Source organism: Macaca thibetana, chromosome 20 (genome assembly GCF_024542745.1).
Source record: "Macaca thibetana thibetana isolate TM-01 chromosome 20, ASM2454274v1, whole genome shotgun sequence".
NCBI lineage: Eukaryota > Metazoa > Chordata > Mammalia > Primates > Cercopithecidae > Macaca > Macaca thibetana.
The window spans coordinates 73,880,325-73,905,743 of NC_065597.1; the positions used below are offsets into that span (position 1 = coordinate 73,880,325).

Below are 25,419 nucleotides of genomic sequence, written 5' to 3' on the forward strand. Positions count from 1 at the left end.
GGCGGAGGCTCGCGGCACAACTCTCCTGGCGCATCTCTCGGGCCGCCGCCCCCGCTCCCAGGCCCGTCTACCGGCCCGTGGCAGTCGGGGCTAGTGGAGGAAACTAGTTGAGCGCGAGCGCGTTGATTGGCTGGCGGACGGTGCGAGGCGGATACTGATTGGCTGAGGGCAGCCCGAGGGGGGCGCTGATTGGCTGAGACGCGTCGACGCCGGTGTTTTGCAGCCCGGAGCCGCCCGGCCGTCCAGCCCGGCTCCGGTCATGGTGCTGGGCCGCGGGCTGCTCGGCCGTCGCAGTCTCGCCGCGTTGGGAGCCGCCTGCGCCCGCCGAGGCCTGGGTGGGTGCGACGGGGCGGTGCGGGTCAGGGGACGCGGGCCTGGCGGGGCGGGCAGCGGGCGGCGCCGGGCCGTCGGTTGGCGGCCGCTGACGCGGTTTCTGTTGCGCAGGTGCCTGAGGCCGCGCTGCCCGGCTCTAGTGGAGGCGGCGCAGGCGCTGAGGCGGGCGCGGAGCGGGCGCGGGGCCGCGGGTGCGGAAAGCGCTAGGTAAGCAGGGCCAGGCCTGCGTCCGCCGCGGCCTCCACGCTCGGGCTGGGCCGGCCGTGCCTCTGACGCCTCCAGGGCATCGCGTCCTGCCCGGGCCGGCGCCGAGGAGAGTCTGAGGCGCAGCGGGCAGGGCCCCGGGACGCCTGGCCCACCCCGCACCTGCTGCCCGGCTGCAACGACCGCGCTCTCTCGGCGCCGCCTGCGGTGGTGGAGCTGCCCGCCCGGCGCCGGAGCCTCCCTGTCTGGGGACCCGGCGTGTCATTCGCCCGAGGTGGTCGCGAGGCCGGCCAGGCCAGCGCCCCGGGCGGGTGCGCAGCGCAGGGCACTGGGCGGGCGGAGGCGCAGGCAGGGAGGCATCCCTGGCGGTTTCCAGATCTCCCCAAAAGCTGTCAAGGCTCTGCAGGGGGTAAAATGTCCCCATTGGTAAGGAAAGGACATGGATTTAGAGGTCCTCAGAATTACAGTTTTAGGGACATTAGGGACATTCATAAGGGCCCAGGCAGAGAGTTCCAGCGGGACTGTGTGCATCGGCAGGGCGTGCCTGCCTCATTCTAAGGGAGCCCCCAGTCCCCGTATTTAGTGCCGCCCAGTTCAAGGGAAGCAAGATGCTGTGAAACTTCCTGATTTAAGAAAGAAGTGCAGTGACGCACGGCTGTCATCCCAGCAGTTTGAGAAGCCAAGGCGGGAGGATCCCTTGAGTCCAGGAGTTCCAGACCAGCCTGTCAACATGTTGAGACCTCATCTCTATAAAAACTAAACAAAATCAGCCGGGCGTGGTGACACACAACCGTAGTCTCAGTCACTTTGGTGGCTGAGGTGGGAGGATCGCTTGAGTCCAGGAGGTCGAGGCTGCAGTGACCCGTGATCGCACCACTGCACTGTAGCCTAGGCGACAGAGTGAGACCATATCTCAAAAAAAAAAAAAAAAAAAAAAATTTTTTTCTGTGGGCCAAACCAAACATTTCTGGACTTGGCCCAGGCCCCAAGCTGCAGGTCCTTGGCCTGTTTGTACAAAGTATTACAGTTACAAAACAGCGAGCCGGGAACATTTTCCAGGCAGTGTTGGGCTGAGTGATAGGGAAAGGGAATAAGGTTTCTGCTGGTGCTGGCACCAGCTGCGTCTTTCCTCAGAAATAAAGGCACCTCCATGGGTTGTCAGCTTCTTTAGGAGGCTGTGATGGTCCCCATGGGAGGCTGAGCACCAGTTGTGAGGCAGTGCAGTGGCCAATCTTGGCTCACTGCAACCTCTGCCTCCCACGCTCAAGCAAGTCTCCTGCCTCAGCCTCCTGAGTAGCTGGGACTACAGGCACTCGCCAACACGCCCGGCTAATTTTTGTATTTGAGTAGAGATGGGGTTTCACCATGTTGGCCAGGCTGGTCTCTAACTCCTGACCTCAAGTGATTCACCTGCCTCAGCCTCCCAAAGTGCTAGGATGACAGGCATGGCCACTGCACATGGGTAATATTTTTGTTTGTAATGTTCTGCTAGTATCAATGGAGCTCCTTTCCAGGAGGATGCCTTGGCACTCAGGGAATCCTGTCGCAGCCCTTCTGTACCCCACCTGCCGCCCCCAGCACCCACACTGCTTGGTGTGCTCTTTGGGCTGGGGTGGTACTGAGGCTAAGGGGAAGGGGAATATCGCAGGAAGCTGCTCATATAGAAATCTCAGTATATTGTACCTGAGGAGAATGATCTGGAAAATGCCCAGCTGATTGTCAGACGGGTGATAGGATATCCTTGAACAGTGAAACTATAGTTTGGGCAGTTTCTCTGGCTGTGGAAATAAGGTCGGATTCCCCATTTAGATGGGCCCTGGAGACGTGTGTGTCTGTCAGTTGGAGGGTGCTGCCCATTTCTGGATCCCTTTTGGGAGAAGCCCCTGCCCTGGCACCTATCCCAGGATTGCACTGTCCCCTGCCACCTTCTGTGGTTTCTGCCCCCTGTAGAGCGGAACTGAAGGTATTGTCGAGGCCCCCATGTATTTTTAGATTTAGTAGGAGTTTCATTGCTGAAAATACTTTTGCGTTGGTCGACTGGGTGGTAGACGCTTTTGTCCCTTGGCCACCCACTCCTCCCACCTCCTGGGCCCCTGTGGCAGAGTCCTTTGGGTCAGTTGGATGGTGGTTTTGTATCTTCCACAGTTGAATCTGGCGCAGTTGTGGCCGGCTTTCCATCTCAAAGGAACTGCTGATTCTTGTGCACATCTCACATTCATGCCATTCAAGAGCAAGTATTGGTTTTTTCTGAGACAGAGTCTCACTCTGTCGCCCAGGCTGGATTACAGTGGGGCAAGCTTGGCTCACTGCAACTTCCACCTCCCAGGTTCAAGCGATTCTCCTGCCTCAGCCTGCTGTCAAGTATTGGTTCTTTCTGGCTAGAGGCTGAGAAGGGCTGTAACTGCATGGAATGCAGGCTCGCTTAATCAGTGGTGGCAACACAGCTTGCTGGAGGGCAGATGGCCAGGCTGGGGCACCCCCAGTCTGCGTTCCCTTCTTCATGTTCTGTCCGAGTCCGGGGTGTGAATACCCCAGAACTAGCAGCAGTTTGCCTCACAGTCACAAGCTGGCCATCCTGTCCTTTTAGAGTTCTCAAAAAAGAAAATAGAGATCATAAGTCTGAAACAGTTGATTTCCATGAATGTGAGCATGAGTCAGTTCCTATGTTTTCCTTAGGGATATATGAAGATACTCGTTTTGGTTCTTTTTTTTGTTTGTTTTTCTTTCTTTTTCTTTTTCTTTCTTTTTTTTTTTTTTTTTTTTTTTTTTTTTTTATTAACAGGTTCTTGTCTTGTCACCCAGGCTGGAGTGCAGTGGCACAGTCATAGGTCACTGCAGCTTCAAACTGCCGGGCTTAAGCCTCTGGAGTAGCTGGGACTACAGGCACGCACCACCAGGCCTGGCTAATTTTTAAATTTGTAGAGACAAGGTCTTGCTATGTTGCCCAGGCTGGTTTCAAACTCCTGCCCTCAAGCAGTCCTCCCACCTCAGTCTCTTAAAGCGCTGGGATTCCCGGCAAGAACCACTGTATCGGCCAGGCACGGTGGCTCACGCCTGTAATCCCAACACTTTGGGAGGCCGAGGCAGGCGGATCACAAGGTCAGGAGATCGAGACCATCCTGGCTAACACAGTGAAACCCCCTCTGTGCTAAAAATACAAAAAATTATCCAGGCGTGGTGGCGGCGCCTGTAGTCCCAGCTACTCAGGAGGCTGAGGCAGGAGAATGGCGTGAACCCGGGAGGCACAGCTTGCAGTGAGCCGAGACCGCGCCACCGCACTCCAGCCTGGGCAACAGAGTGAGACTCCGTCTCAAAAAAAAAAAAAAAAAAAAAAAGAACCATCGTACCTGGCCAGGATATTCCCTTTCAAAGGAACCTAGAAAGGCTGGGAAGCACTGCATTTTGTGCGTCCTGTCGTGGAGGGCCTGGCGTGGACACCTGCTGAGTTGTGCTCTGTGTCTGCAGGTCCAGCCCTGCTGGGAGTTCTCCACCACACAGATTTGCGGAAGAATCTGACCGTGGACGAGGGCACCATGAAGGTGGAGGTGCTCCCTGCCCTGACCGACAACTACATGTACCTGGTCATCGATGATGAGACCAAGGAGGCTGCCATCGTGGACCCGGTGCAGCCCCAGAAGGTGCGCATGGCTGTGCCCAGCTCTCTCTGCCCTCATCATCCAGCTCGGAGTTCTCACCCCCGATGGGTTTCCTAACCGCAGTGTCCTTGCAATTTTGCCTAAGCTAAATGGAAATTAGTCGCCAGCCACTCTGTTACAGGGCCCCACAAAGCGTGGAGGCAAGAGGCAGTGACAGAAAACGCTGTGCTGTAAAATTCCGGGCACTTGGCTCTTCTTGGAGGCTTTCTGCCCCTGCATGCTACCTCTGGGGGTGGTGCCCTCAGAGCTAGAGGGGCTTGGGGCAGTCGTAGGTAGTTGCAAGAGTCAGGCTGAGCAGGAAGGAGAAGGTGCTTTTCACTGGCTCAGCTGGAGCAGGGCAAGCTGGCAGGGTCAGGACAGGCCATGTCAGCGGCCCCTCCTGGCATGTCCTGGGTTCCGCTGGGCACCCTACTGTGTAGGCCGGCAAGCCAGGCCTGGGAGTGTGATGGGCCTTTGTCCTGCCTGGGGTCACTGCAGGTCGTGGACGCGGCGAGAAAGCATGGGGTGAAACTGACCACAGTGCTCACCACCCACCACCACTGGTAAGTGCTGGCGCCACGGGGGCCTGCGTCTCACCTAGGGGTGCGGGACCCGGCTCACTTCTCGCCCTGGTGGGTTTAGGGACATGGAGACCTGTCTCCCCCATGTCTCTGTCTGCTGTGTGAGGATAGGCCCCCAGCAGACTTCTGAGAAAGACCCGGGGCTCACCGTCGCCCCCAAGGGGCGAGTCTGGTGCTGCAGTGACTCTGAGGCCCCGAGGCCTGCAGGGTGAGGGGAGAAGGCTGCAGCCTTACCCTCAGGCACCACCCCCCTGCTCTCTCCTGGGCCACGCGGGCTTGTGCCCTGGCACGTTGGCCTCAATGTTGGGGAGGAAATGACTTTACAGGTGAGTTTTATTTAAAAAAACAAAAAACAAAAAAACAAGCAGCCGGCCGGGCACAGTGGCTTATGCCTATAATCCCAGCATTTTGGTAGGCTGAGGTGGGTGGGTCACGAGGTCAGGACCAGCCTGGCCAACATGGTGAAACCCAGTCTCTACTGAAAATACAAAAATTACCTGGGCGTGGTGGCAGGAGCCTGTAATCTCAGCTATTCGGGAGGCTGAAGCAGGAGAATCACTTGAATCCCGGAGGTGGAGGTTGCATGAGACGAGACTGTGGCATTGCACTCCAGCCTGGGTGACAGAGCGAGACTCCATCTCAAAAAAACAAAAGACAAGCAGCCATATCTGGAGAGGTTGGGTTTTTTAAAATCCTTGAAAATAGATGAATAAAGCGCTGTGTCTGGGTTCTAGGGCTGGCATTGCCTGCTCAAGGCCCTTGTTCGGCTTTTGGAAATTTCTGAGGCTCTTCAAAGCTAGAAAAAAATGTTTATTTGGCTATTTCTTCTTTTTGCCAAGCAAGCACCTGAGGGCAGCCGGCACCTTTCTCCTGAGCCGGGACCCGTCTGGCACTGCTTTAGGGCCTCTGAACTGTGGCTTCCCCAGCCTCTGTGTCGGGGTGAAATGAAGCCTTTTGTCCTCTTCTTGGTGGTGGGAGCGCTTGGCCAGGGTTTGATGGAAGCGTCACGGTTCACACACAGTCAGACTCAGGCCTGGAGAGTCTCAGGCTCTGTGAGTCGGGCCTCACAAGCCTCTGCGGGGTCATCAGAGGTGTCCATGCAGGGACCTGGGCTCGAGGGGCGGTGCTGGCAGCCTCCCTGGCCCTTGTCCTGTGTGGCTGAGCTGCTGTCTCTCAGCACATTCACCTGCTTGTCGTGTGAGGCCCCTGCTGCCACCATGCCTCCTCCAGGGAACCCTGGTGGTGGCCTCCGTGTGGCTGCCTGATGCATCACAGCTTGTTGCAGCTCCCTGCCTCTTCTGGCCTCGCTGCAGACGTTTCTAACACTGTGGTGCTTTTTAGTTCCCGGCCCCTCAGACGTTCATGCCGGCATGGGAAGTCCTAAACCAGGCGCTAGCTTCAGCGGGGTGGGGTTTGCTCACTGGTGGTGGGTGGTGATGGGCAGACCGAGGCCTGTGTGCTGTGCCCTCCTGAAGGGTGGGAGGGGCAGAGGGCTGCAGCCACCACTCCACCCTGTTATCTTGGGGCCCAGTGGTGCCAAGGCGGGTGGTTTCTGGTGTGGTCGCTGGAGTTTTCATGGGAGGCACGTGAAGGAGTCTGTGATGTCATGTGAGGCCCGGGAAGGGCTCCTGCGACCGCCCCTGTCTGAAATGCAGGTCAGGCAGGTTCCCCTGGGCAAACCCGGGCGCGCAGGAGGCACCTCCACCTGCTGCGCATCAGAAGGCCTGGAGCTGGCCCAGGCTGGCCTCCTCTGCAGACAGACTGCCTCGGGCCAGCTGCTCATCCCAGACGCACCCCAGGTGATTCCCATGCTGAACAGTTTGATCTTCTGCCAGAGTTTCGGGTCACAAACTGGGCAGCACATCAGGATCAGCTGGGGGCTTTCAAAACTAAAAAACCCCACCCCCAGGCACTCCCCAGACCCACTGCACCAGGACGTGGGGGTGGAACCAGGTGGTGCTTTGTAAAGACGTCCAGGTGATAACCCCAGGCCCCCACGCCCGGAACCCAGGCCACAGGATCATGCAGGTGTCTGTGATTTGCTTCCTCGGCTTCCTTTGTGTGTGCAAAATAAGCGTCCCGTTTGACCAGGGTTTAAAAGCAGCAGGCAGCCCCCTCAGCTCAGCAGGCAGCCCAGGTCTCCCGTTTGACTTCCAGGGACCATGCTGGCGGGAATGAGAAACTGGTCAAGCTGCAGTCGGGACTGAAGGTGTACGGGGGTGACGACCGTATTGGGGCCCTGACGCACAAAATCACTCACCTGTCCACACTGCAGGTAAGGAGTGAGCCCTGGAGGTGCCCCAGCGTGGCCCTGCCAGGAGCAGTGGGGGCCTCCCTGCGTCCTCTCTGCTCCCTAACCCGGTGACCCGGGAGTGCTCCCAGTGGTCCTCTGCGGTAGCATGGACGGTCTTCTCTGTCTAGGCACAAGGACAGGAGTGTGCGAAACACGGCCGTGTGCGGGGCTGTGAAGCAGGGCTCCGAGACCCTGGGGCGTGGGCCATGTGGGCGGGGGCCCGGTTCGAGAGCGCAGCGCACAGGCGGGAGGCCGCTGCGAGGGGGTCTTCAGCCTTTTTGAAGGTGTGAACATTTTTGAAGTAAAGAATTGGGGCAGATGGGGACAGAGGAAAACAAAAGTTCATGTGTGGGAAGGAAAGCCGTCTTTCCTAGCCAGATGCCCTGCATGGATTCGGCGCAGTTTTGAAGGAGAAAACAAGCCCCTTGGTGTTTTACATGCAAGCGCTCTTGTTCCAGGGTGGCCCCGCACTTGGGGCGCGCCCATGGAGTGAGTCCCCCAGTCCCGTGGCGGGGAGCGCCCGCCTAACCTTCACAGGCATTTCCCTCGGAGCTGAGCAGGCCCTGTAGGGCCCAGGCTGCGCGCCGTGACCCCGGGCGACGCTCTCCAGGGTGTTTGGGAGCACATGCGGTCGCTTGCTTTGTTTAAGGTGGGGTCTCTCAACGTCAAGTGCCTGGCGACACCATGCCACACATCAGGACACATCTGTTACTTCGTGAGCAGGCCCGGTGGCTCGGAGCCCCCTGCTGTGTTCACAGGTGCGTGTTTGGGTGTGGGGGTGGCGGTTCTTTGTGAAGACCCTGTGTCTCCTGCCAGACAGGCTCACGGGGGCAGCTTCATGGCCTTCTCCTGCACCGCTGTGAGGACCCGGGGTGGGTGCTGGGAGCCTTGTGGTGGGACTGGCTGTTTCCTCCGACGGCTTTGGATCGTGGTCTGGAAGGAAGTTACGCCTGCTGCAAGGGCTGTGCTGGCGGAGACTGCTGGACAGCTGGGGTCCTGGCGGATCCCACAGGAAAGGAGTCAGTTTCTTCTGGCAGGGCGAGAGGTGGCTCAGCCCTGGGGCCGTGTTCTCGATGCCGTAGTGTGGACTCGGGGACCTGTGCCAGTCTAGGGGCCCTGCCTGCCTCCCAGGGTTGTTGCAGACCCGTGGAGGCACCTCTGGAGGTCATATGGCCAGGGGACGGCTCCACTGTAGGCTGGGCCCTTCATGGCTGCGACCTTCAAGGCGGTGTGGAGGCTGCTGGGGGCGGGGGCTGCCTCCCATGCTGTCGTCTGGTCCCGACTGGCCTCACAGTGCGGGGTTTCACCCGGTGACTCGATGTGGGCCTTGCATGACCGGGAGGCATCCTGGTGGCCCAGAGCCACACTCGGGCCGTATCCCCCGCCGTGGGTGAGAGGTGGTTCCGGTCAGCTCAGCCAGGGTGGTGAGACCTTGGTCACGGGGTGGCACTGGCTGCTGGGGCCAAGGGAAGACGGGAGCCGGGCATGGGCCTGAGAGAGGCTGCTGGGTGTTCGGGGAGAGGGCTGGGTTTGGGAGGGTCTCAGAGCCACAGTTGGTGGGACTGGGGGCTGGGAGGGAGGAGTGACTGGGTTTTGGGTCTGCACGGCCAGTCGCGTGGTTGGCACTGTCAGCTGAGACTTGGAAGGAGGTGTGGGAGCCAGAATGCAGGGTGCTGAGTCTGGGCAGCCGTGGCTGGAGGGCAGCCAGGGTTTGGGGCCTGGGCCTTGCTGGTGAGTGTCACCCTGCTTCTGGCCTCCTCCTGAGTCCCAGCCACCAGCCTCGAGTGGTCCCCACCTTATGGCTGTCCTTGTTTCCAGGTGATACCTTGTTTGTGGCTGGCTGCGGGAAGTTCTATGAAGGGACTGCGGATGAGATGTGTAAAGCTCTGCTGGAGGTCTTGGGCCGGCTGCCCCCAGACACAGTAGGCAGCGCCTCCCTGTGGGCCGGGGTTTGGAGGGCCTCACCCAGGGCGGGCCTGCTCTCCCTTCTGGCACCCACTCACTGGACACCCCCCCGGGAGGGTCCAAGTCCCGTCCCTGAGGACTTCCACGGATGGTAACAGCCTTGTGAGCTCAATTGTCACCTGTTTCCTCAGAGAGTCTATTGTGGCCACGAGTACACCATCAACAACCTCAAGTTTGCGCGCCACGTGGAGCCCGGCAATGCCGCCATCCAGGAGAAGCTGGCCTGGGCCAAGGTGAGTGGGGCCGTCACTGTGCAGTGCTTTCCTGTGGGCTGCTCAGGGCTACTGTGCACGGCGGGGTCGCCAGAGTGGGTAGACAGCCACCCCTCCGAGCCCAGAGAGCAGGCCTGGGACTCAGGCCAGTGTGGCCCAGCTCGCCCTGCATGGCCAACCCAGGGTTCCGTTGAGATCCCTCTGCCTCAGACGCTGCATGTCTAACACGTGCCCGGCCTGTTCCCATATTCTGAGCAGTGGGGTCAGGCTGGCACCACGTGGCTCTGCTGGCTCTCCAGGCTACAGAACGTGGCTCTGTGTCCAAAGGACTCTTATCTCCGTGATGGCCCCGCGTGAGCCTCCACGGCGTAGCCCAGGCCGCTGGGCCAGGACTGCAGGAGCCGGCGGGGCTCTCCAGGGGTGTTTCCCCGATTCACTGGAAACGCTGTCGGAAGCACACACACCGGGCGTCTCAGGAGTGGCTTCCCTCTGCTGAGTGGAGAGTCGCTGCCTTCAACAGGTTTATTGTTTTAAATAAATCACTTGTTTTTGTTGAGCATCTTTTTCAATGTAGAGTTTTATGTTATTTTATAATATTTATTCATAAAAATTGAAACTCTACCCCGTCTCTACTACAAAATACAAAAAAACTAGCCGGGCGAGGTGGCGGGCGCCTGTAATCCCAGCTAGTCGGGAGGCTGAGGCAGGAGAATGGCGGGAACCCGGGAGGCGGAGCTTGCAGTGAGCTGAGATCCGGCCACTGCACTCCAGCCTGGGCGACAGAGCGAGACTCCATCTCAAAAAAAAAAAAAAAAAAAAAAAAAAAAAAAAAAAAAAGAAATTGAAACTCTAAATCAGAGGAATCATAAATATTCATTTTTTTTTTTTTTTTTTTTTTTTTTTTTTTTTTTTTTTTTTTTTTGTGACGGAGTCTCCTTCTGTCGCCCAGGCTGGAGTACAGTGGCGTAATCTCGGCTCACTGCAACCTCCACCTCCTGGGTTCAAGAAATTCTCCCTGCTGGCCGGGCGTGGTGGCTCACGCCTGTAATGCCAGCACCTTGGGAGGCCGAGGTGGGTGGATCACAAGGTCAGGAGATCGAGACCATCCTGGCCAACATGGTGAAACCGCGTCTCTACTAAAAATGCAAAAAATTAGCTGGACGTGGTGGCGTGTGCCTGTGGTCCCAGCTACTTGGGAGGCTGAGGCAGGAGAATCGCATGAACCCAGGAGGCAGAGGTGGCAGTGAGCAGAGATCATGCCACTGCACTCCAGCCTGGCGACAGAGCGAGACACTGTCTCAAAAAGAAAAGTCTCCCTGCCTCAGCCTCTCGAGTAGCTGAGATTACGGGGCCGCCAGCATGCCCAGCCAACTTTGCTATTTTTAGTAGAGATGGGGTTTTGCCATGTTGGCCAGGCTGGTGTTGAACTCCTGACTTCAGGTGATCCGCCTGCCTCGGCCTCCCAAAGCGTTGGGATTACAGGCGTGAGCCACTGCGCCTGGCTCGTGTGTCTCTTTGGAGTGGGCAGGTTGCAGTTTGAGGAATGTTGATGTGTTTGCACCTGTGCAATCCCCTCCGCAGTCCAGATGTGGAACTTTACCCCAAAGGCTCCTGTGGCGTCCCCGCCAGCTGTTGCTCTGCTCTGACCTCGGGTCACTTTCTAGAGGTTCCCATGAACAGAAGCACATTGTTCTGTCGTCTCTGTGGCATTCTCGGCCCCGCCGATGTTGGTGAGGGTCAGACATGCTCTTTGCCTCTGAGTAGCCCATCGTGTGGAAATGCTATCAGTTTTATCCATTCGTCTGTTTCCAGTTTTTTGCTATTTGAATAAAGCTGCTATGAACATTTGTGTACAAGTCTTTTTGTGGATATGTTTTTATTGCTCTTGGGTACCTACCTAAGAGTGGAATTGCTGTGTTGTGTGGTTAAATGTATGAACCGTTTTCCCCAATGGTTGTACCGCTCTGCAGTCCACCACCAGCGTGTGAGTTCCAGGGCTCCACACTGTGCCAGCACTGCATTGGGTCGCTGGTCTCTGTAATTTTTGCCATTCTAACTTGCATGTGGTGGTGTCTCACTCCCTTTAAGTTGTATATTTCCCCATGATGAACGGGGTTGACCATCTTTTCATGTGTGTGTGGGCCTTTGGATGCCTTCTTGTTATGTTCAATCTTTTGTCTATTTTAAATATTGGATTCGGCCTGTTGGGTTGCTCTTGTAAGAGTTCCTTATATCATCTGGAAGATATGTATTTAAAAGATGTTTTTCTCTCCCAGCTCATGGCTTGCCTTTTCATTTTCTTAACATTGTCTTTTGGAAAATAGTTTATAGTTTTGGTGAAGTTCAAGTTATTCATTTCTTTCTTTTCTTTCTTAAGACGGAGTTTCACTCCTGTTGCCTAGGCTGCAGTGCAGTGGTGGGATCTCAGCTCACCACAACATCTACCTCCCGGGTTCAAGTGATTCTCCTGGCTCAGCCTTCTGAGTAGCTGGGATTACAGGCATGCACCACCACGCCCAGCTAATTTTGTATTTTAATAGAGACAGGGTTTCTCCATGTTGATCAGGCTGGACTCGAACGCCCAACCTCAGGTGATCCGCCTGCCTTGGGCTCCCGAAATGCTTGGGATTACAGGCGTGAGCCACCGCACCAGCCACTCTTTTTTTCTTTTATGTTTCTTGTGCCCTAAGAAATCTTTGCGTATCCCTAGCTCACAAAGACTTTCTCCTGTGTTTCTTCCTAGAAGTTTTAAAGTCTTAGCTTTTATATTTACAATTTACAATGTGTCCTTTCAAGATGGTGTTTGTGTGTCGTGCGAGGTGAAGGTAGAGGTTCACCCTCTCGCAGTGTGATCCCGACATGTTTAGCGCCGTCTGTCGAAGGACTGTCCTTTCCTCCCTGGATTGCCTTGGCACCTTTCTAAAGAGAATGGACCCTCTATGCCCGAGTCTGCCTCTGGTCTCTGCTCTGTTTCGTTGGTTTGTATGACTTGCCATGGTGTCCGAGCACAGCATCTTGATGACTCTAGCTCTATGCTGTCTTGACATCAGTAGTGTAAATTCTCCAATGTTCTTTTTCAAAATGGTTTTAGTTGTTTTAAGCCTTTTGCATTTCCGTTTTTAGAATCATCTTGTGAGCTTCTACCAAGCTAGCTAGCTTGGCTTTTGATTGGGACTGTTGTGATAACTGATTTGGAGAGAATTGAGATCTTAACATTGTTTCTGTGAGCTTTCCATTTATTAAGGTCTTTAGCTTTTCTCAGCAGTGTTTTGGAATTTGCGTGTTCAAGGTCTTGCATGTGTTATTCAGTGATCGCTAAGCACTTCCAGTCGTGATGATTTGTTGATACTAGTTGGAAACACAGCGGATGCATATTTTAACTTCCTTGGTGTCTTAGTCTGTGTGGTGTTGCTATAAAGGAATACTTGAGGCTGGGTGACTTACGAAAGGAGGTTTAGGTGGCTCATGGCTGTGCAGGCTATAAGCAGCATGGCCTGGGCATCTGCACCTGGCGAGGCCTCAGGCTGCTGCTGCTCATGGCAGAAGGGGAAAGGAGCTGGTGGTGCCAAGCGTGTGGCCAGAGGAAGGAGAGAGTGGGGGGCACAAGGTTCTCTTAAACCACCAGTTCCTGTGGGAACCAACAGCAACAACTCACACTTGGAGCAGGGCAGCCACTCACAGGGGACCCCCATCCAAACACCTCCGTTAGTTGGGGATCAGATTTCAGCATGCATTTGGAGGGACGGACATCCCAGCCCCAGGAGAAGGGAGTGGCCAGGCTGGACGGAGGTGTGTTTGACTTTTAAAGAAACTGCCAAACTCCCCTTCCCTGGTGCTTGTGGTGTTTGCTTTCCTGCCAGGACGGCGTGGTCCTCCCAGCACACAGGCAGTGGAGCCAGCGTTTTGGAAGGAGGTGCTGGAGTCCAGTCCCTGGTGAGACACAGCCTCCTGCCGAGCTGCTCCCATTCTGCAGCCTCTGGTTTTCTTAGCGGTGTCTTTTGAGCAAACATTTTTAATTTTAATGAAGTCTAATAGATTCTTTTATGGGTCATTCTTTTTTGTCTTCCATCTAAGAAATCTTTGCTTCTCCCAAGGTCAAAAAATTTGCTCCTGTATTTTCTTTTTGGAATTAGTATAGTTTTAAAATTTAGATCAGTATGAATTCCCACCCACCAAATGTCTGCTGGATCTGGAATGATATTCTTGCTTTCATTCCTGATTTGGACAATTTGTACCCTTTTTTTTGTTTTTTGACAGCGTTTTGCTCTTATTGCCCAGGCTGCAGTGCAGGGGTGTGATCTCGGCTCACTGCAACCTCTGCCTCCCAAGTAGCTGGAATTATAGGCATGTGCCACCACGCCTGGGTAATTTTTGTATTTTTAGTAGAGACGGGGTTTCACCATGTTGGCCAGGATGGTCTCAAACTCCTGACCACGTGATCTGCCTGCCTCAGCATCCCAAAGTGCTGGGATTATAGGCATGAGCCGCTCTGCCTAGCCTGTGTTTTTTTTTTAATTGGTTGGGGAGAGACAGTGTTTTGCTCTGCTGCCCAGGCTGGAGTACAGCGGCACAATCGCGGCTCACTGCAACCTCTGCCTCCCGGGTTCAGGTGATTCTCCTGCCTCAGCCTCCTGTAGCTGGGATTACAGGTCTGTGCCATCATGCCTGGTTAATTTTTGCATTTTTGGTAGAGAGGGGGTTTCACCATGTTGCTTAGGCTGGTCTTGAACTGCTGGGCTCAAGTGATCCTCCTGCCTTGGCCTCCCAAAGTGCTGGTATTACAGGCACGAACCACTGCGCCCGGCCTCATTCTTTTTAATAGGTGTAAAATATACTACTGCGTGGATGTCACCCGTAAATCATTTTACCAATCCCAATAGGAGGGACGTTGAGAGTTTTCAACTCCTTCTGGACCCTGGAGTCCGAACCCACGAGGTGGAGCTCTTATGAGCTGTGCTGCAGGGACTCACTTTATTTTTTATTTATTTATTTTTTTGAGGCAGAGTCTCTCTGTCACCCAGGCTGGAGTGCAGTGGCACAATCTCGGCTCACTACTGCAGCCTCTGCCTCCCAGGTTCAAGTGATTCTCCTGCCTCAGCCTCCTGAGTAGCTGGGATCACAAGCATGCGCCACCATGTCCAGCTAGGTTTTGTATTTTTAGTAGAGACCGGGTTTCACCATGTTGGCCAGGCTGGTCTCAAACTCCTGACCTCAGGTGATCCACCTGCCTTGACCTCCCAAAGTGCTGGGATTACAGGTCTGAGCCACTGCACCCGGCCTGTCTTATTTGGGAGACGGCGTCTTGCTCTGCTGCTCAGGCTGGAGTATAGTGGTATGGTCTCGGCTCACTGCAGCCTCCACCTCCTGGGTTCAAGCGATTCTCCTGCCTCAGCCTCTTGAGTAGCTGGGATTACAGGCAGGCACCACCACACCCAACTGATTTTTTGTATTTTAGTAGAGATGGGGTTTCACCATGTTGCCCAGGCTGGTCTCGAACTCCTGACCTCAGGTGATCCACCTGCCTCGGCCTCCCAAAGCGTTAGGATTACAGGTGTGAGCCACCGCGCTCATCTGACTGACCTTATTTTTGTCTTTAAATGCTTCATACTTTGTAGGAAAAATAGCGACAACATTAAAACTCGTTTTAAATAGGTAACCCAAAAGCTTATGACAATTTGTACTTCCTCTGTTTTTTTTTTTTTTGAGACGGAGTCTCGCTCTGTCGCCCAGGCTGGAGTGCAGTGGCCGGATCTCAGCTCACTGCAAGCTCCGCCTCCCGGGTTTTTGCCATTCTCCTGCCTCTCAGCCTCCTGAGTAGCTGGGACTACAGGTGCCCGCCACCTCGCCCGGCTAGTTTTTTGTATTTTTTAGTAGAGACGGGGTTTCACTGTGTTAGCCAGGATGGTCTCGATCTCCTGACCTCGTGATCCGCCCGTCTCGGCCTCCCAAAGTGCTGGGATTACAGGCTTGAGCCACCGCGCCCGGCCCTGTACTTCCTCTGTTTTAAAGATACCCTTAGAAGTGTTAACTTTTCTTCCGTCATAGGAGGTAGAGGAAGATTTTTTGGGATTGAGAATGTTGGTGGGAACACAAGGAATATTATAAAACATTCTCAGATTGTTTTCACCAGAAGGGAAGAACGGATTAGTGAGAAACCATCTCGGCATCTGTCAGACCCCCGCTCGGTGCGCCTCCACCCGCTGAAGGGTCACTCATTGACACCACTGCCCACAGCAGCTGGGGACCCTCGGGGGTGAGGCTGCGGTGGTCTTGAGCCTGTGCGTGGGCGCCGGCAGCTTCTGTCAGAGCTCTGCCCTGAGGCCCTCCTCGTGCGGCTGTGGTAGAAGGGCCAGAGCTGTGTGGAGACCGCTGTTGCTGCCCTGTGTTTTCCTGCTGTTGGCCCCGTGGTTGGGTTTGCATTCTCTTCCCCCGGCCTCCACCCATCTGCCTGGTCAGTGTTGTCAGAAGGGAGAGCATCTCCATCGCGAGTGGAGGTAACCAGCTGCCTGCCTGCGGGGACTCAGGTGACCTCCCCTGCTGCGGGTTCCCGTGTTCCTCCTCCCTGTGCTCGCTGTGAGGGTGCAGCTGTGGTGGTTTCTTTTCTGTGTCTCCTGCATTGTTACCTCCGTAACGTGAAATGTAAACCCCGTGAATGAAAAGGAAGCTGTGTCCCTGTGCTCTCCAGGACGGCGCGGGAAGATGGATGTGCGGCTCATCCCGGACATTGGCTTCTCTTCCCTCTTCCACACGCACAGACCCTCTGGCCTCTGCTCACCTTCCTGCTCAGGCTTTGTCAGTCCGGCGGTGTCCTAAGGTTACCAGGTGTTCTGAGCATCTTTTTTGAGACTTGATGTCACCGTCACCCAGGCTGGAGGGCAGTAGCACAGTCTTGGCTCACTGTAGCCTCGACCTGTGCTCAAGGGATCCTCCCACCTCAGCCCCCTGAGAAGCTGGGACCGGACCACAGGTGCCCGCCACCATGCCTGGCTAGTTTTTTGTATTTTTAGTAGACACGGGGTCTCGCCATGTTGTCCAGGCTGGTCTCAAACTCCAGGGCTCAAGTGATCCATCTGCCTTAGCCTCCCAAAGTGCTGGGATCACAGGCGTGAGCCCCCATGACCGGTCTGCCATCGTTTAAAGTTCCTGTGATTAAAGTGGCGTGTTTCCCTTGCAGGAGAAGTACAGCATCGGGGAGCCCACAGTGCCATCCACCCTGGCAGAGGAGTTCACCTACAACCCCTTCATGAGAGTGAGGTGAGGGCCCAGGGCAGGTGGTGGGTGCAGGCCCCTCCCCTCTGGCAGTCCCACTCCTACACACACAGTGGGGTGCATCTGAGACCCCAGATGGCTGAGGCTGCCCTGGGGAGCTGTAGCAGGTGCAGCCGCAGAGCCCCACCACTCTTCTTGAGTGGGGTCCAGCCCTTCCTGGCGCCTTGGCCAGGGCGTGAGTCCTTCTGGACCCTGGAGTTCAGAACCTGTCGGGGGGAGTGGCTGCTGCCTCGCCGCCCTCTGTGTCTTCCCAGGGCTGGGCTACAGCCAGCACGAGTCACCTTCCTCTGCAGTGGCCCTGGCTGCTGAGGTGGGCGGTGGGCATGGCTCTGCACAGCCTGCAGCCCGGTGCCGGCCTCCGCAGGGAGAAGACGGTGCAGCAGCACGCGCGTGAGACGGATCCAGTGACCACCATGAGGGCCGTGCGCAAGGAGAAGGACGAGTTCAAGATGCCCCGGGACTGAGGCTGCCCTGCACCTTCAGAGCATTTGGTCAAGATGCCCCAGGACTGAGGCCACCCTGTACCTTCAGAGCATTTGAGGATGAGGCTCTTTTAGGTAACTGGCTTTCCTGCTGGTCGCGCAAGAAATTCAGTCTTGATTTAACCTTAATTTCACAGCCCTTGGCTTGTGTTATTGGATGTTCTAATGCATATTTATAAGAGAAGTTTAAAAAGTATTTATTCCCATAACTCACACTTGCAGACTGTTTTCTTCTGGCCTTTAGGCCTCCCCTCATCCCCTCGGGCCTTCTTCCTCTTCTTCCTCCTCCCCCGTGAGCCACTGCAGTCCCCCCACCCATGCTTCAGGTCAGGACCCCGGGGGCGGGGTGCTCTCTCCCTGGGTTTCCTGGCTCTGGAGGAGAGAGGATACCTGGGGTGCCCTGGGTTCTTCCTCCTTCCCTTTGCCACCAGCACCCCACCCCAGAGGAATCGACACCTTTCTGGCTCCCAGGTCACCGTCACAATCCGCGTTGACATGGGATGAGTGGGCTCGGGCCCTTCGAGAGCAGAACCCCATCCCACCGGGGCCATGGGCTCTCCAGCATTGCTGCTGTCCTGGGCTGGGGAAGGCGGCTCGGTGTTTGTGCCTGAAGCAGGCGGGGGCTCCTCACCAAGTTTCCTGCCCATGCTCGGGGGCTCTGGCTCAGCTGGAGTGGCCGCTGTGGCCGTGCCTGTGCTGTCTCCTGTCCCAAGCTCCCAGCATGGGGGTGGCTGGGGCTGCAGGAAAGCGTGCCCCAGCTGCCCAGAGCCTCCGCCTCTTGGCAACGTGCCACTGGCACCACGCTCATTCCCATGCCCCATCCCACCCTTGTCCCTTCAAAGGCTGCCCTCACAGGTCTTCCTAGGGAATCCCAAGGGTTGTGATGGCACACTGCCCCGTGTCACCCCGGGACTCCTGTCTGTGGGCGTGAGCCGGTGCCTTTGCTGTGGCTGGGTGCCGACGCGACTGTCAGACCCACGGCTGCGGTCGGCACCTCTGCAGCCCGTGCCTGTCTGATCTGCTCAGGTCCCCCCTGGCAGGGAGAGGTGGCCAGATCCCGCGACCTCCAGGCAGTGCCCTGCTCAGCAGCACCCCCAGCCCCGTCTCTGCTTGGAAAGCACAAATCGCCCTCTGGGGAAGCAGCCACCTGGGGAGTGCTCGGCCTGTGACCCCAGGAGCGCTGGGTGGGTGGCCACATGTCCTGCCCAGGCTCTGCGTGTGCCTCGCGGCAGAGGGTCTACGAGGGAAGGGTAGGAAGAGGCAACCCTTAGGGCTAATCTGAAACTTAAAAAATGTATGAGGGCCGGGCGCGGTAGCTCATGCCTGTAATCCCAGCACTTTGGGAGGCCGAGGTGGGTGGATCACCTGAGGTCAGGAGATCGAGACCATCCTGGTCAACATGGTGAAACCCCATCTCTACTAAAAATACAAAAAAAAAAACTTAGCCGGGCATGGTGGCGGGCGCCTGTAGTCTCAGCTACTCGGGAGGCTGAGGCAGGAGAACGGCGTGAACCTGGGAGGCGGACCTTGCAGTGAGCTGAGATTGTGCCACTGCACTCCAGCCTGGGCGACAGAGCAAGACTCTGTCTCAAAATAAATAAATAAATAAATAAATAAATAAGTTACCTGGGCAGGGTGGTGTGTAGCTGTAGTCCTAGCTACTCAGGAGGCTGAGGCAGGAGGATCGCTTGAGCCTGGGAGTCCAAGGCTGCAGTAAGCCTTGCTTGTGCCACTGCATTCTGGCTTGGAGGACAGGGAGACCCTATCTCAAAGAAATTAATTAATCGCACAGTTGAGTGGCATTTAGTCCATTCACAATGCTGCGCCCACCTCTCGCGTGTTCTGAAACATCTGACTGATTCACTGACTGACCGATTGCCCTGTCAGTGCAGCTGTGAAGGGAGTGGGGCCCACACCCCCTCTGCCACCTGGTCCTGTAGATGGGCTCTTCTGAGTGGAGAGGCAGAGCAGCCCTGGGGACCTAGGAGCAAGCCTGGCCCGAGGCTTGTGGATTGAAGAGGAAGGCTGGCACTGTACTTCCAGACCACACGCATTGCCCATCCCCCGGAGGGGTCACTGATCTGTTCTCAGACTCACAGACCCTCTGGGATACCGCTCAAGCCAGGTGTGTGTGAGGAGACAGGACACAGATTCCTTCTCCTGCTTGCTTCTCCCACTAACCCTACCCCAGTTCAAAGAGTTCGTTCTGTTTGTCAGCAAATATTCTTAGGCGAGAACCTTAAATGCTTCCATTCTATAACACTGTGCTCATTTGTAAACCAATAAGTAATTTTAACAGCCCTTTGTGGATGCAACAAATGCCTGACATCTGATCTTTTATTTTCTTGAGACAGGAGCTCTGTTGCCCAGGCTGGAGTGCCATGGCATAGTCTCAGCTCACTGCAGCCTCTGCCTCCTGGGCTCAAGTGATTCTCTTGCCTCAGCCTCCTGAGTAGCTAGGATTACAGGTGCCACCACCATGCACAGCTAAATTTTTGCATTTTTAGTAGAGACGGGGTTTTGCCATGTTGGCCAGGCTGGTCTTGAACTCCTGACCTCAGGTGATCCACCCGCCTCTGCCTCCCAAAGTGCTGGGATTACAGGTGTGAGCCACGGTGCCTGGCCCTGATGTCTGATCTGAATGGTAGGAGTGGTGGGGCAGGCAGTAGTCCTCCCAAAGTGCTGGGATTACAGGTGTGAGCCACGGTGCCTGGCCCTGATGTCTGATCTGAATGGTAGGAGTGGTGGGGCAGGCAGTAGTTGTGGGAGTTGACAGTGCTTAGAGGGAAATTTATAGCTTTAACCACCTATGTAATAAAAGGGGGTCTCAAATAAAAAACGTTTGGCCGGGCGTGGTGGCTTATGCCTGTAATCCCAGCATTTTGGGATGCTGAGGCGGATGGATCATGAGTCAGGAGATGCGAGACCATCCTGGCTAACATGGTGAAACCCTGTCTCTATTAAAAATAGAAAAAATTAGCCGGGCATGGCGGCACGTGCCTGTTGTCCCAGCTACTCAGGAGGCTGAGGTGGGAGAATGGTGTGAACCTGGGAGGTGGAGCTTGCAGTAAGCCGATATCACACCACTGCACTCCAGCCTGGGTGACAGAGCAAGACTCTGTCTTTAAAAAAAAAAAGTTGGCTTTGGCCGGGCTCAGTGGCTCATGCCTGTAATCCCAGCACTTTGGGAAGCCGAGGTGGGTGGATCACGTGAGGTCAGGAGTTTGAGACCAGCCTGGCCAACATGGAGAAACCCCATCTCTCCTAAAAATACAATTAGCTGGGCGTGGTGGCAGGCGCCTGTAATCCCAGCTACTGGGGAGGCTGAGGCAGGAGAATTGCTTGAACATGGGAGGCAGAGGTTGCAATGAGCCAAGATCATGCCATTGCACTCCAACCTGAGTGACAGTGAGACTTGGTCTCAAAAAAGAAAAAAAGTAGGATTTTACTTTCAGCTAGAAAGAACAAATGAAACCTAAAGAAAGATTAGAGAGGAAATGAGTAAACTAGAAAACAGAAAAAGCAAAAGTTCCTTGAAAAGATCAACAAAATTGGCAAACTCTTAGCTAGACTGACTGCCAGAAGCATGAAACAGGGGACACCATCACCAATCTTACAGAAATGAGCAGGCCTTGGAATACTGGGAAAACCAACCAACTAGGTGAAGCTGACAAACTCCCAGAGGGACACAAATCACTTAAATTGACTCAGAAACAGAAAATCTGAATAGACCTAAAACAAGAAATTATAGTACTGAGAAGTCCTAAGTGTTCCTATAGGAAGCCTGTGCCCACAGGGCTGCCGCTGTGAACTGTCAGTAACACAGCCATTCACAATCTTCAGAATGTGGAGGACGAGACACGCCCCCTGAGTCTAGGGGCTAAAGGCGGCGAAAGGCGTCATGATCCCCACCCCCACCCCACAGAACAATGTCCGTCATGAACACAGACGTAAAGATCCTTAACAAAATATTAGCAACCCAAACTCGGCAACCTCACACACCATGACCACGTGGTTTGTCACAGCAAAGTGAGGTTCTGTAACATCTACAAAGCACTTAAGGTCGTAAGCTTCATTAATAGAAAAACATATACCTGTAATCCCAGAACTTTGGGAGGCTGAGGTGGGCAGATTGCTTGAGCCCAGTTCAAGACTAGCCTGGGCAATATAGCGAAACCCTGTCTCTACCAAAATAAACCAAAAAGAAACCAAAAAGTAGCCAGGCATGGGAGCGCATGCTTACGGTCTCAGCTACTCCCAAGGCTGAAACCAGAGGATCATTTGAGCCCAGGAGGCGCAAGTTCAGTGAGCTGAGATCGAGCCACCGCACTCTAGCCTGGGAGACGGAGCCAGAGCCTGTTTCCAAAAAAAAAAAAAAAAAAAAAGCACCCATGAGATCCATCTCAATCAATGCAGAAAAGCACAGTACAAAAGTCCCACTCCTGTTCCTGATAAAGAATCTCACAACCCGGGAAGAGAAGGGGACATCCCCAGCTAGAAAAGGCCGTCGGCATTAGGTTCCAATCGCTGCAGGTCACCCCACCTAGAAATTATTTTTTTTTTTTTTTTTTTTTTTTTTTTTTTTTTTTTTGAGACGGAGTCTGGCTCTGCCGCCCAGGCTGGAGTGCAGTGGCCATTAGCTCACTTCCCTCCCGGGTTTACGCCATTCTCCTGCCTCAGCCTCCGGAGTAGCTGGGACCACAGGCGCCCGCACCTTGCCCGGCTAGGGAGTAGGTTTCACCATGGTCTCGATCTCTGACCTTGTGATTTCAAAATTACACAGCCACCGCGCCCGGCTCACCTCAGTGATTTAAAACAACACAAGTTTAGGCCAGATGCGGTGGCTCACACCTGTCATCCCAACACTGGGAGGCTGAGGAGGGTGGATCACCTGAGGTCAGGAGTTCAAGACCAGCCTGGCCAACATGGTGAAACCCCGTGTCTACTAAAAATACAAAAATTAGCTGGGTGTGGTGGCGCATGCCTGTAATCCCAGCTACTTGGGAGGCTGAGACCAGAGAATCGCCTGAACCCAGGAGGTGGAGGTTGCAGTGACCTGAGATCGCGCCACTGTACTCCAGCCTGGGTGACAGAGCAATACTCCATCTCAAAAAAAAAAAAAAAAAACACCCGAGAACCAAAACACGAGTGTATCTTGCGGTTTGGAGGTCGGTAGTCTGACACGGGTCTCACGGGACTAAGAGGAAAGTGTGGGCAGGGCTGCGTTCCCCGCAGAGGCTCTGGGAGAGGTTCTATATCCCCATCCTTTCAAGAGGCACTCTTGGCTCGTGGCCCTTCCTGCCACCTTCAAAGCCAGCAACAGCAGGCCGAGTCCTCCATGCCTCAAGGCAACTCCTCCTCTGCTTTTAAGGACCATACGATTCCCTAGGTTCACCTGGAAAACCCAAGCTACTCCATTTTGGGGGAACTGACCTGAAATTGGCACCTCCTCTGGGTGGTGTGGCCTCACGTCATCCCAGGGCCCAGGGCTTAGAATATGGCCATCTTTGCAGTGAGCACTATTCTGCCTCCCAAGCTGGTGGCGTAGTTCATGGTGGGTGACAATGGTTCCCTCTAAAGGCAGAACGAGGCGTTTAATAAGATGCTAAAAACAAAAAACAAAACAAAAAAACCCACACATTGGAAAAAGTAAAAGTGTCTATTCATAGCACAAGGGTTCTCTACATAGCAAGGCCTACGGGACACACACAACCGGAACAGGGAAGTTCAGCTGGGCCTCGGGATCCAGAGTTAACAGATCCATCACCTTTCTATAGACTATGAACAATCCACACAAAACTCAGATTCCAGTCACCAGCATCGAAACTAGAGCACACACTTAGGAACCACCTTGGTGAAGGAAACGGAAGATTTATACAGTGAAAATACAAGATGCTTGCTGAGAAAAGTGGAAAGACAATGCACATTCACTGGGTAGGAGACTCCTGTCACGATTTCTGTCTCCCCAAATGGGCCCACAGATCCCATGCAGTTCCCATTAAGATCCTAGCAGGGGCCGAGCATAGTGGCTCACACATGTAATCCCAGTACTTTGGGAGGCCAAGGTGGGTGGATCACCTGAGGTCAGGAGTTCGAGACCAGCCTGGCCAACACGGTGAAACCCCGTCTCTACTAAAAATACAAAAATTAGCCGGGCATGGTGGCCCACGCCTGTATTCCCAGCTACTCGGGAGGCTGAAGCAGGAGAATCGCTTGAACCCAGGAGGTGGAGGTTGCAGTGAGCTGAGATCGTGCCACTGTACTCCAGCCTGGCTGACAAGAGCAAAACTCTGTCTCAAAAATCAAGTGTGACAGTAGTGTAAGGAAGGGTATGAAGAACAACAGATCAGAGTTTAGAATAAATCCTTGTATTCATGGCTGTCTGATTTTTCTTTTTTTTTTTTTTTTTTTTTTTGAGACGGAGTCTCGCTCTGTCGCCCAGGCTGGAGTGCAGTGGCCGGATCTTAGCTCACTGCAAGCTCCGCCTCCCAGGTTTACGCCATTCTCCTGCCTCAGCCTCCTGAGTAGCTGGGACTACAGGCGCCCGCCACCTCGCCCGGCTAGTGTTTTGTATTGTTGTTAGAGACGGGGTTTCACCGTGTTAGCCAGGATGGTCTTGATCTCCTGACCTCGTGATCTGCCCATCTCGGCCTCCCAAAGTGCTGGGATTACAGGCTTGAGCCACCGCGCCCGGCCGGCCGTCTGATTTTTCATCAAAAATGCCAAGACATTTCAACTGGGAAAAGGAGAGTCTAACAGATAGTGTTGGGACAATTAGATATCTGTGGAAGAAGTGACTTGAGACCCTTCCTCATATCCTCATAAAGTAACTCAGAAGAGATCACAGTCCTAAATATAATAGCTGAAGCCACCAAACTTTCAGAAGCAGCTATAGGAGAACATCTCTGTCATCTCGGGTTAGGCAAAGAGTTGTTAGAGAAAAATAAATCAGTTGGAACTTGTCACAATGAAAAACTTTTGAGCTTTAAAAAGACAACTGCCGGGCGCGGTGGCTCAAGCCTGTAATCCCAGCACTTTGGGAGGCCGAGATGGGCGGATCACGAGGTTAGGAGATCGAGACCATCCTGGCTAACACGGTGAAACCCCGTCTCTACTAAAAAAATACAAAAAACTAGCCGAGCGAGGTGGCGGGCGCCTGTAGTCCCAGCTACTCGGGAGGCTGAGGCAGGAGAATGGCGTGAACCCGGGAGGCGGAGGTTGCAGTGAGCTGAGATCCGGCCACTGCACTCCAGCCTGGGTGACAGAGTGAGATTCCGTCTCAAAAAAAAAAAAAAAAAAAACAACTTTTTTTTTTCATTCTTTTTGAAATGAGGCTTTGCCCTGTTACCCAGGCTGGAGTGCAGTGGCGTGATCATGGCTCACTGCAGCCTCAAGCAATTCTCCAGCCCCAGCCTCAGCTTCCCGAGTAGCTGGGACCACAGGCGCATACCACCATGTGTGGCTAATTTTTGTATTTTTTGTAGAGGTGGAGTCTTGCTGTGTTGCCTAGGCCAGTCTTGAAATCTTGGGCTTAAGCAGCCCTCCAGCCTCAGCCTCCCAAAGTGCTGGGATTACAGATGTGAGCCACCACACTGGGCCAAAAGACAGCTTTAAAAAAAAAAAAAAAAATAGAGAAGCCACAGGCTGGGAAAAATATTTGCCAGTTTTTTTTTTTCCTTGTTGATCCACCACTGAGAGTTGTAAGTAATACACAAAGTCTTACACAACTCAAGAACATAACCCAATTAAAAATGGGTATCCAGGCCAGGCGCGGTGGCTCAAGCCTGTAATCCCAGCACTTTGGGAGGCCGAGACGGGCGGATCACGAGGTCAGGAGATCGAGACCATCCTGGCTAACACGGTGAAACCCCGTCTCTACTAAAAAGAAGTACAAAAAACTAGCCGGGCGAGGTGGCAGGCGCCTGTAGTCCCAGCTACTCGGGAGGCTGAGGCGGGAGAATGGCGTAAACCCGGGAGGCGGAGCTTGCAGTGAGCCGAGATCCGGCCACTGCACTCCAGCCTCGGCGACAGAGCAAGACTCTGTCTCAAAAAAAAAAAAAAAAAAAAAAAAAAAAAAAGGGAAAACAGGACAGTGTCTGCACAAAATAGTACTTGAAACCATAAAAATAAGATAGAGGACATTAAGAATTTTGCCATTTTCCCATCTGTGTTAGTCCATTCTCACATTGCTATGAAGGACTGCCTGAGAGCGGGCAATTTATAAAGAAAAGAGGTTTAACCGACTCGCAGTTCTGCAAGGCGGGCGAGGCCTCAGGAAACTTACAATCATGGTGGGAAAAGAGGCAAACAAGTTCTTCTTCTCATGGCAGCAGGAGAGAGAAATGAGTGCCCAGTGAAGGGGGAAGCTGCTTATAAAACCGTCAGCTCTCATGAGAACTCACTCTCGAGAGAACAGGACGGAGGGAACCAAGCCCCTGATTCACC

General features: G+C 54.4%; 4 protein-coding genes across 12 annotated transcripts in view; 3 read left to right on the plus strand and 1 right to left on the minus strand.

Moving 5' to 3' along the window:
* The window catches only part of NDUFB10 (NADH:ubiquinone oxidoreductase subunit B10), a 197,706-nt gene that overhangs the window by 135,815 nt on the left and 36,472 nt on the right, over positions 1-25,419 (minus strand). The window contains exon 1 of one of the 5 annotated variants that reach the window (XM_050774567.1): positions 3,014-3,017. The exons of the other annotated variants lie outside the window; for them this stretch is intronic. The gene's annotated coding sequence lies outside the window, so the exon portion shown is untranslated. Of the gene's footprint in view, positions 1-3,013; positions 3,018-25,419 lie in introns of those variants that run through there. 5 annotated transcript variants of the gene reach the window in all.
* MRPS34 (mitochondrial ribosomal protein S34) overlaps positions 1-25,419 on the plus strand; it is a 56,551-nt gene that overhangs the window by 4,122 nt on the left and 27,010 nt on the right. The gene's annotated exons all lie outside the window — the stretch shown is intronic.
* On the plus strand, positions 18-17,183 carry HAGH (hydroxyacylglutathione hydrolase). Of its 4 annotated transcripts, XM_050774482.1 has the most exons (10): positions 222-335; positions 445-540; positions 4,003-4,175; positions 4,671-4,735; positions 6,911-7,028; positions 7,696-7,804; positions 8,865-8,968; positions 9,143-9,244; positions 16,398-16,477; positions 16,857-17,183. In XM_050774482.1, exons 3-10 carry the CDS (start codon positions 4,071-4,073, stop codon positions 16,954-16,956), a joined length of 783 nt encoding a protein of 260 aa, XP_050630439.1. In that variant the 5' UTR covers positions 222-335; positions 445-540; positions 4,003-4,070; the 3' UTR covers positions 16,957-17,183. The 4 variants fall into 4 exon arrangements, with proteins under 4 accessions (XP_050630438.1, XP_050630441.1, XP_050630440.1 ...); XM_050774481.1 differs by lacking the exon at positions 445-540 and having other exon boundaries at positions 18-335; XM_050774483.1 differs by lacking the exons at positions 445-540; positions 16,398-16,477; positions 16,857-17,183 and adding an exon at positions 9,551-9,696 and having other exon boundaries at positions 218-335.
* The window catches only part of SPSB3 (splA/ryanodine receptor domain and SOCS box containing 3), a 34,814-nt gene continuing 22,194 nt past the window's right edge, over positions 12,800-25,419 (plus strand). Inside the window, exon 1 of the mRNA XM_050774646.1 lies at positions 12,800-12,824. The gene's annotated coding sequence lies outside the window, so the exon portion shown is untranslated. The remainder of the gene's footprint in view (positions 12,825-25,419) is intronic.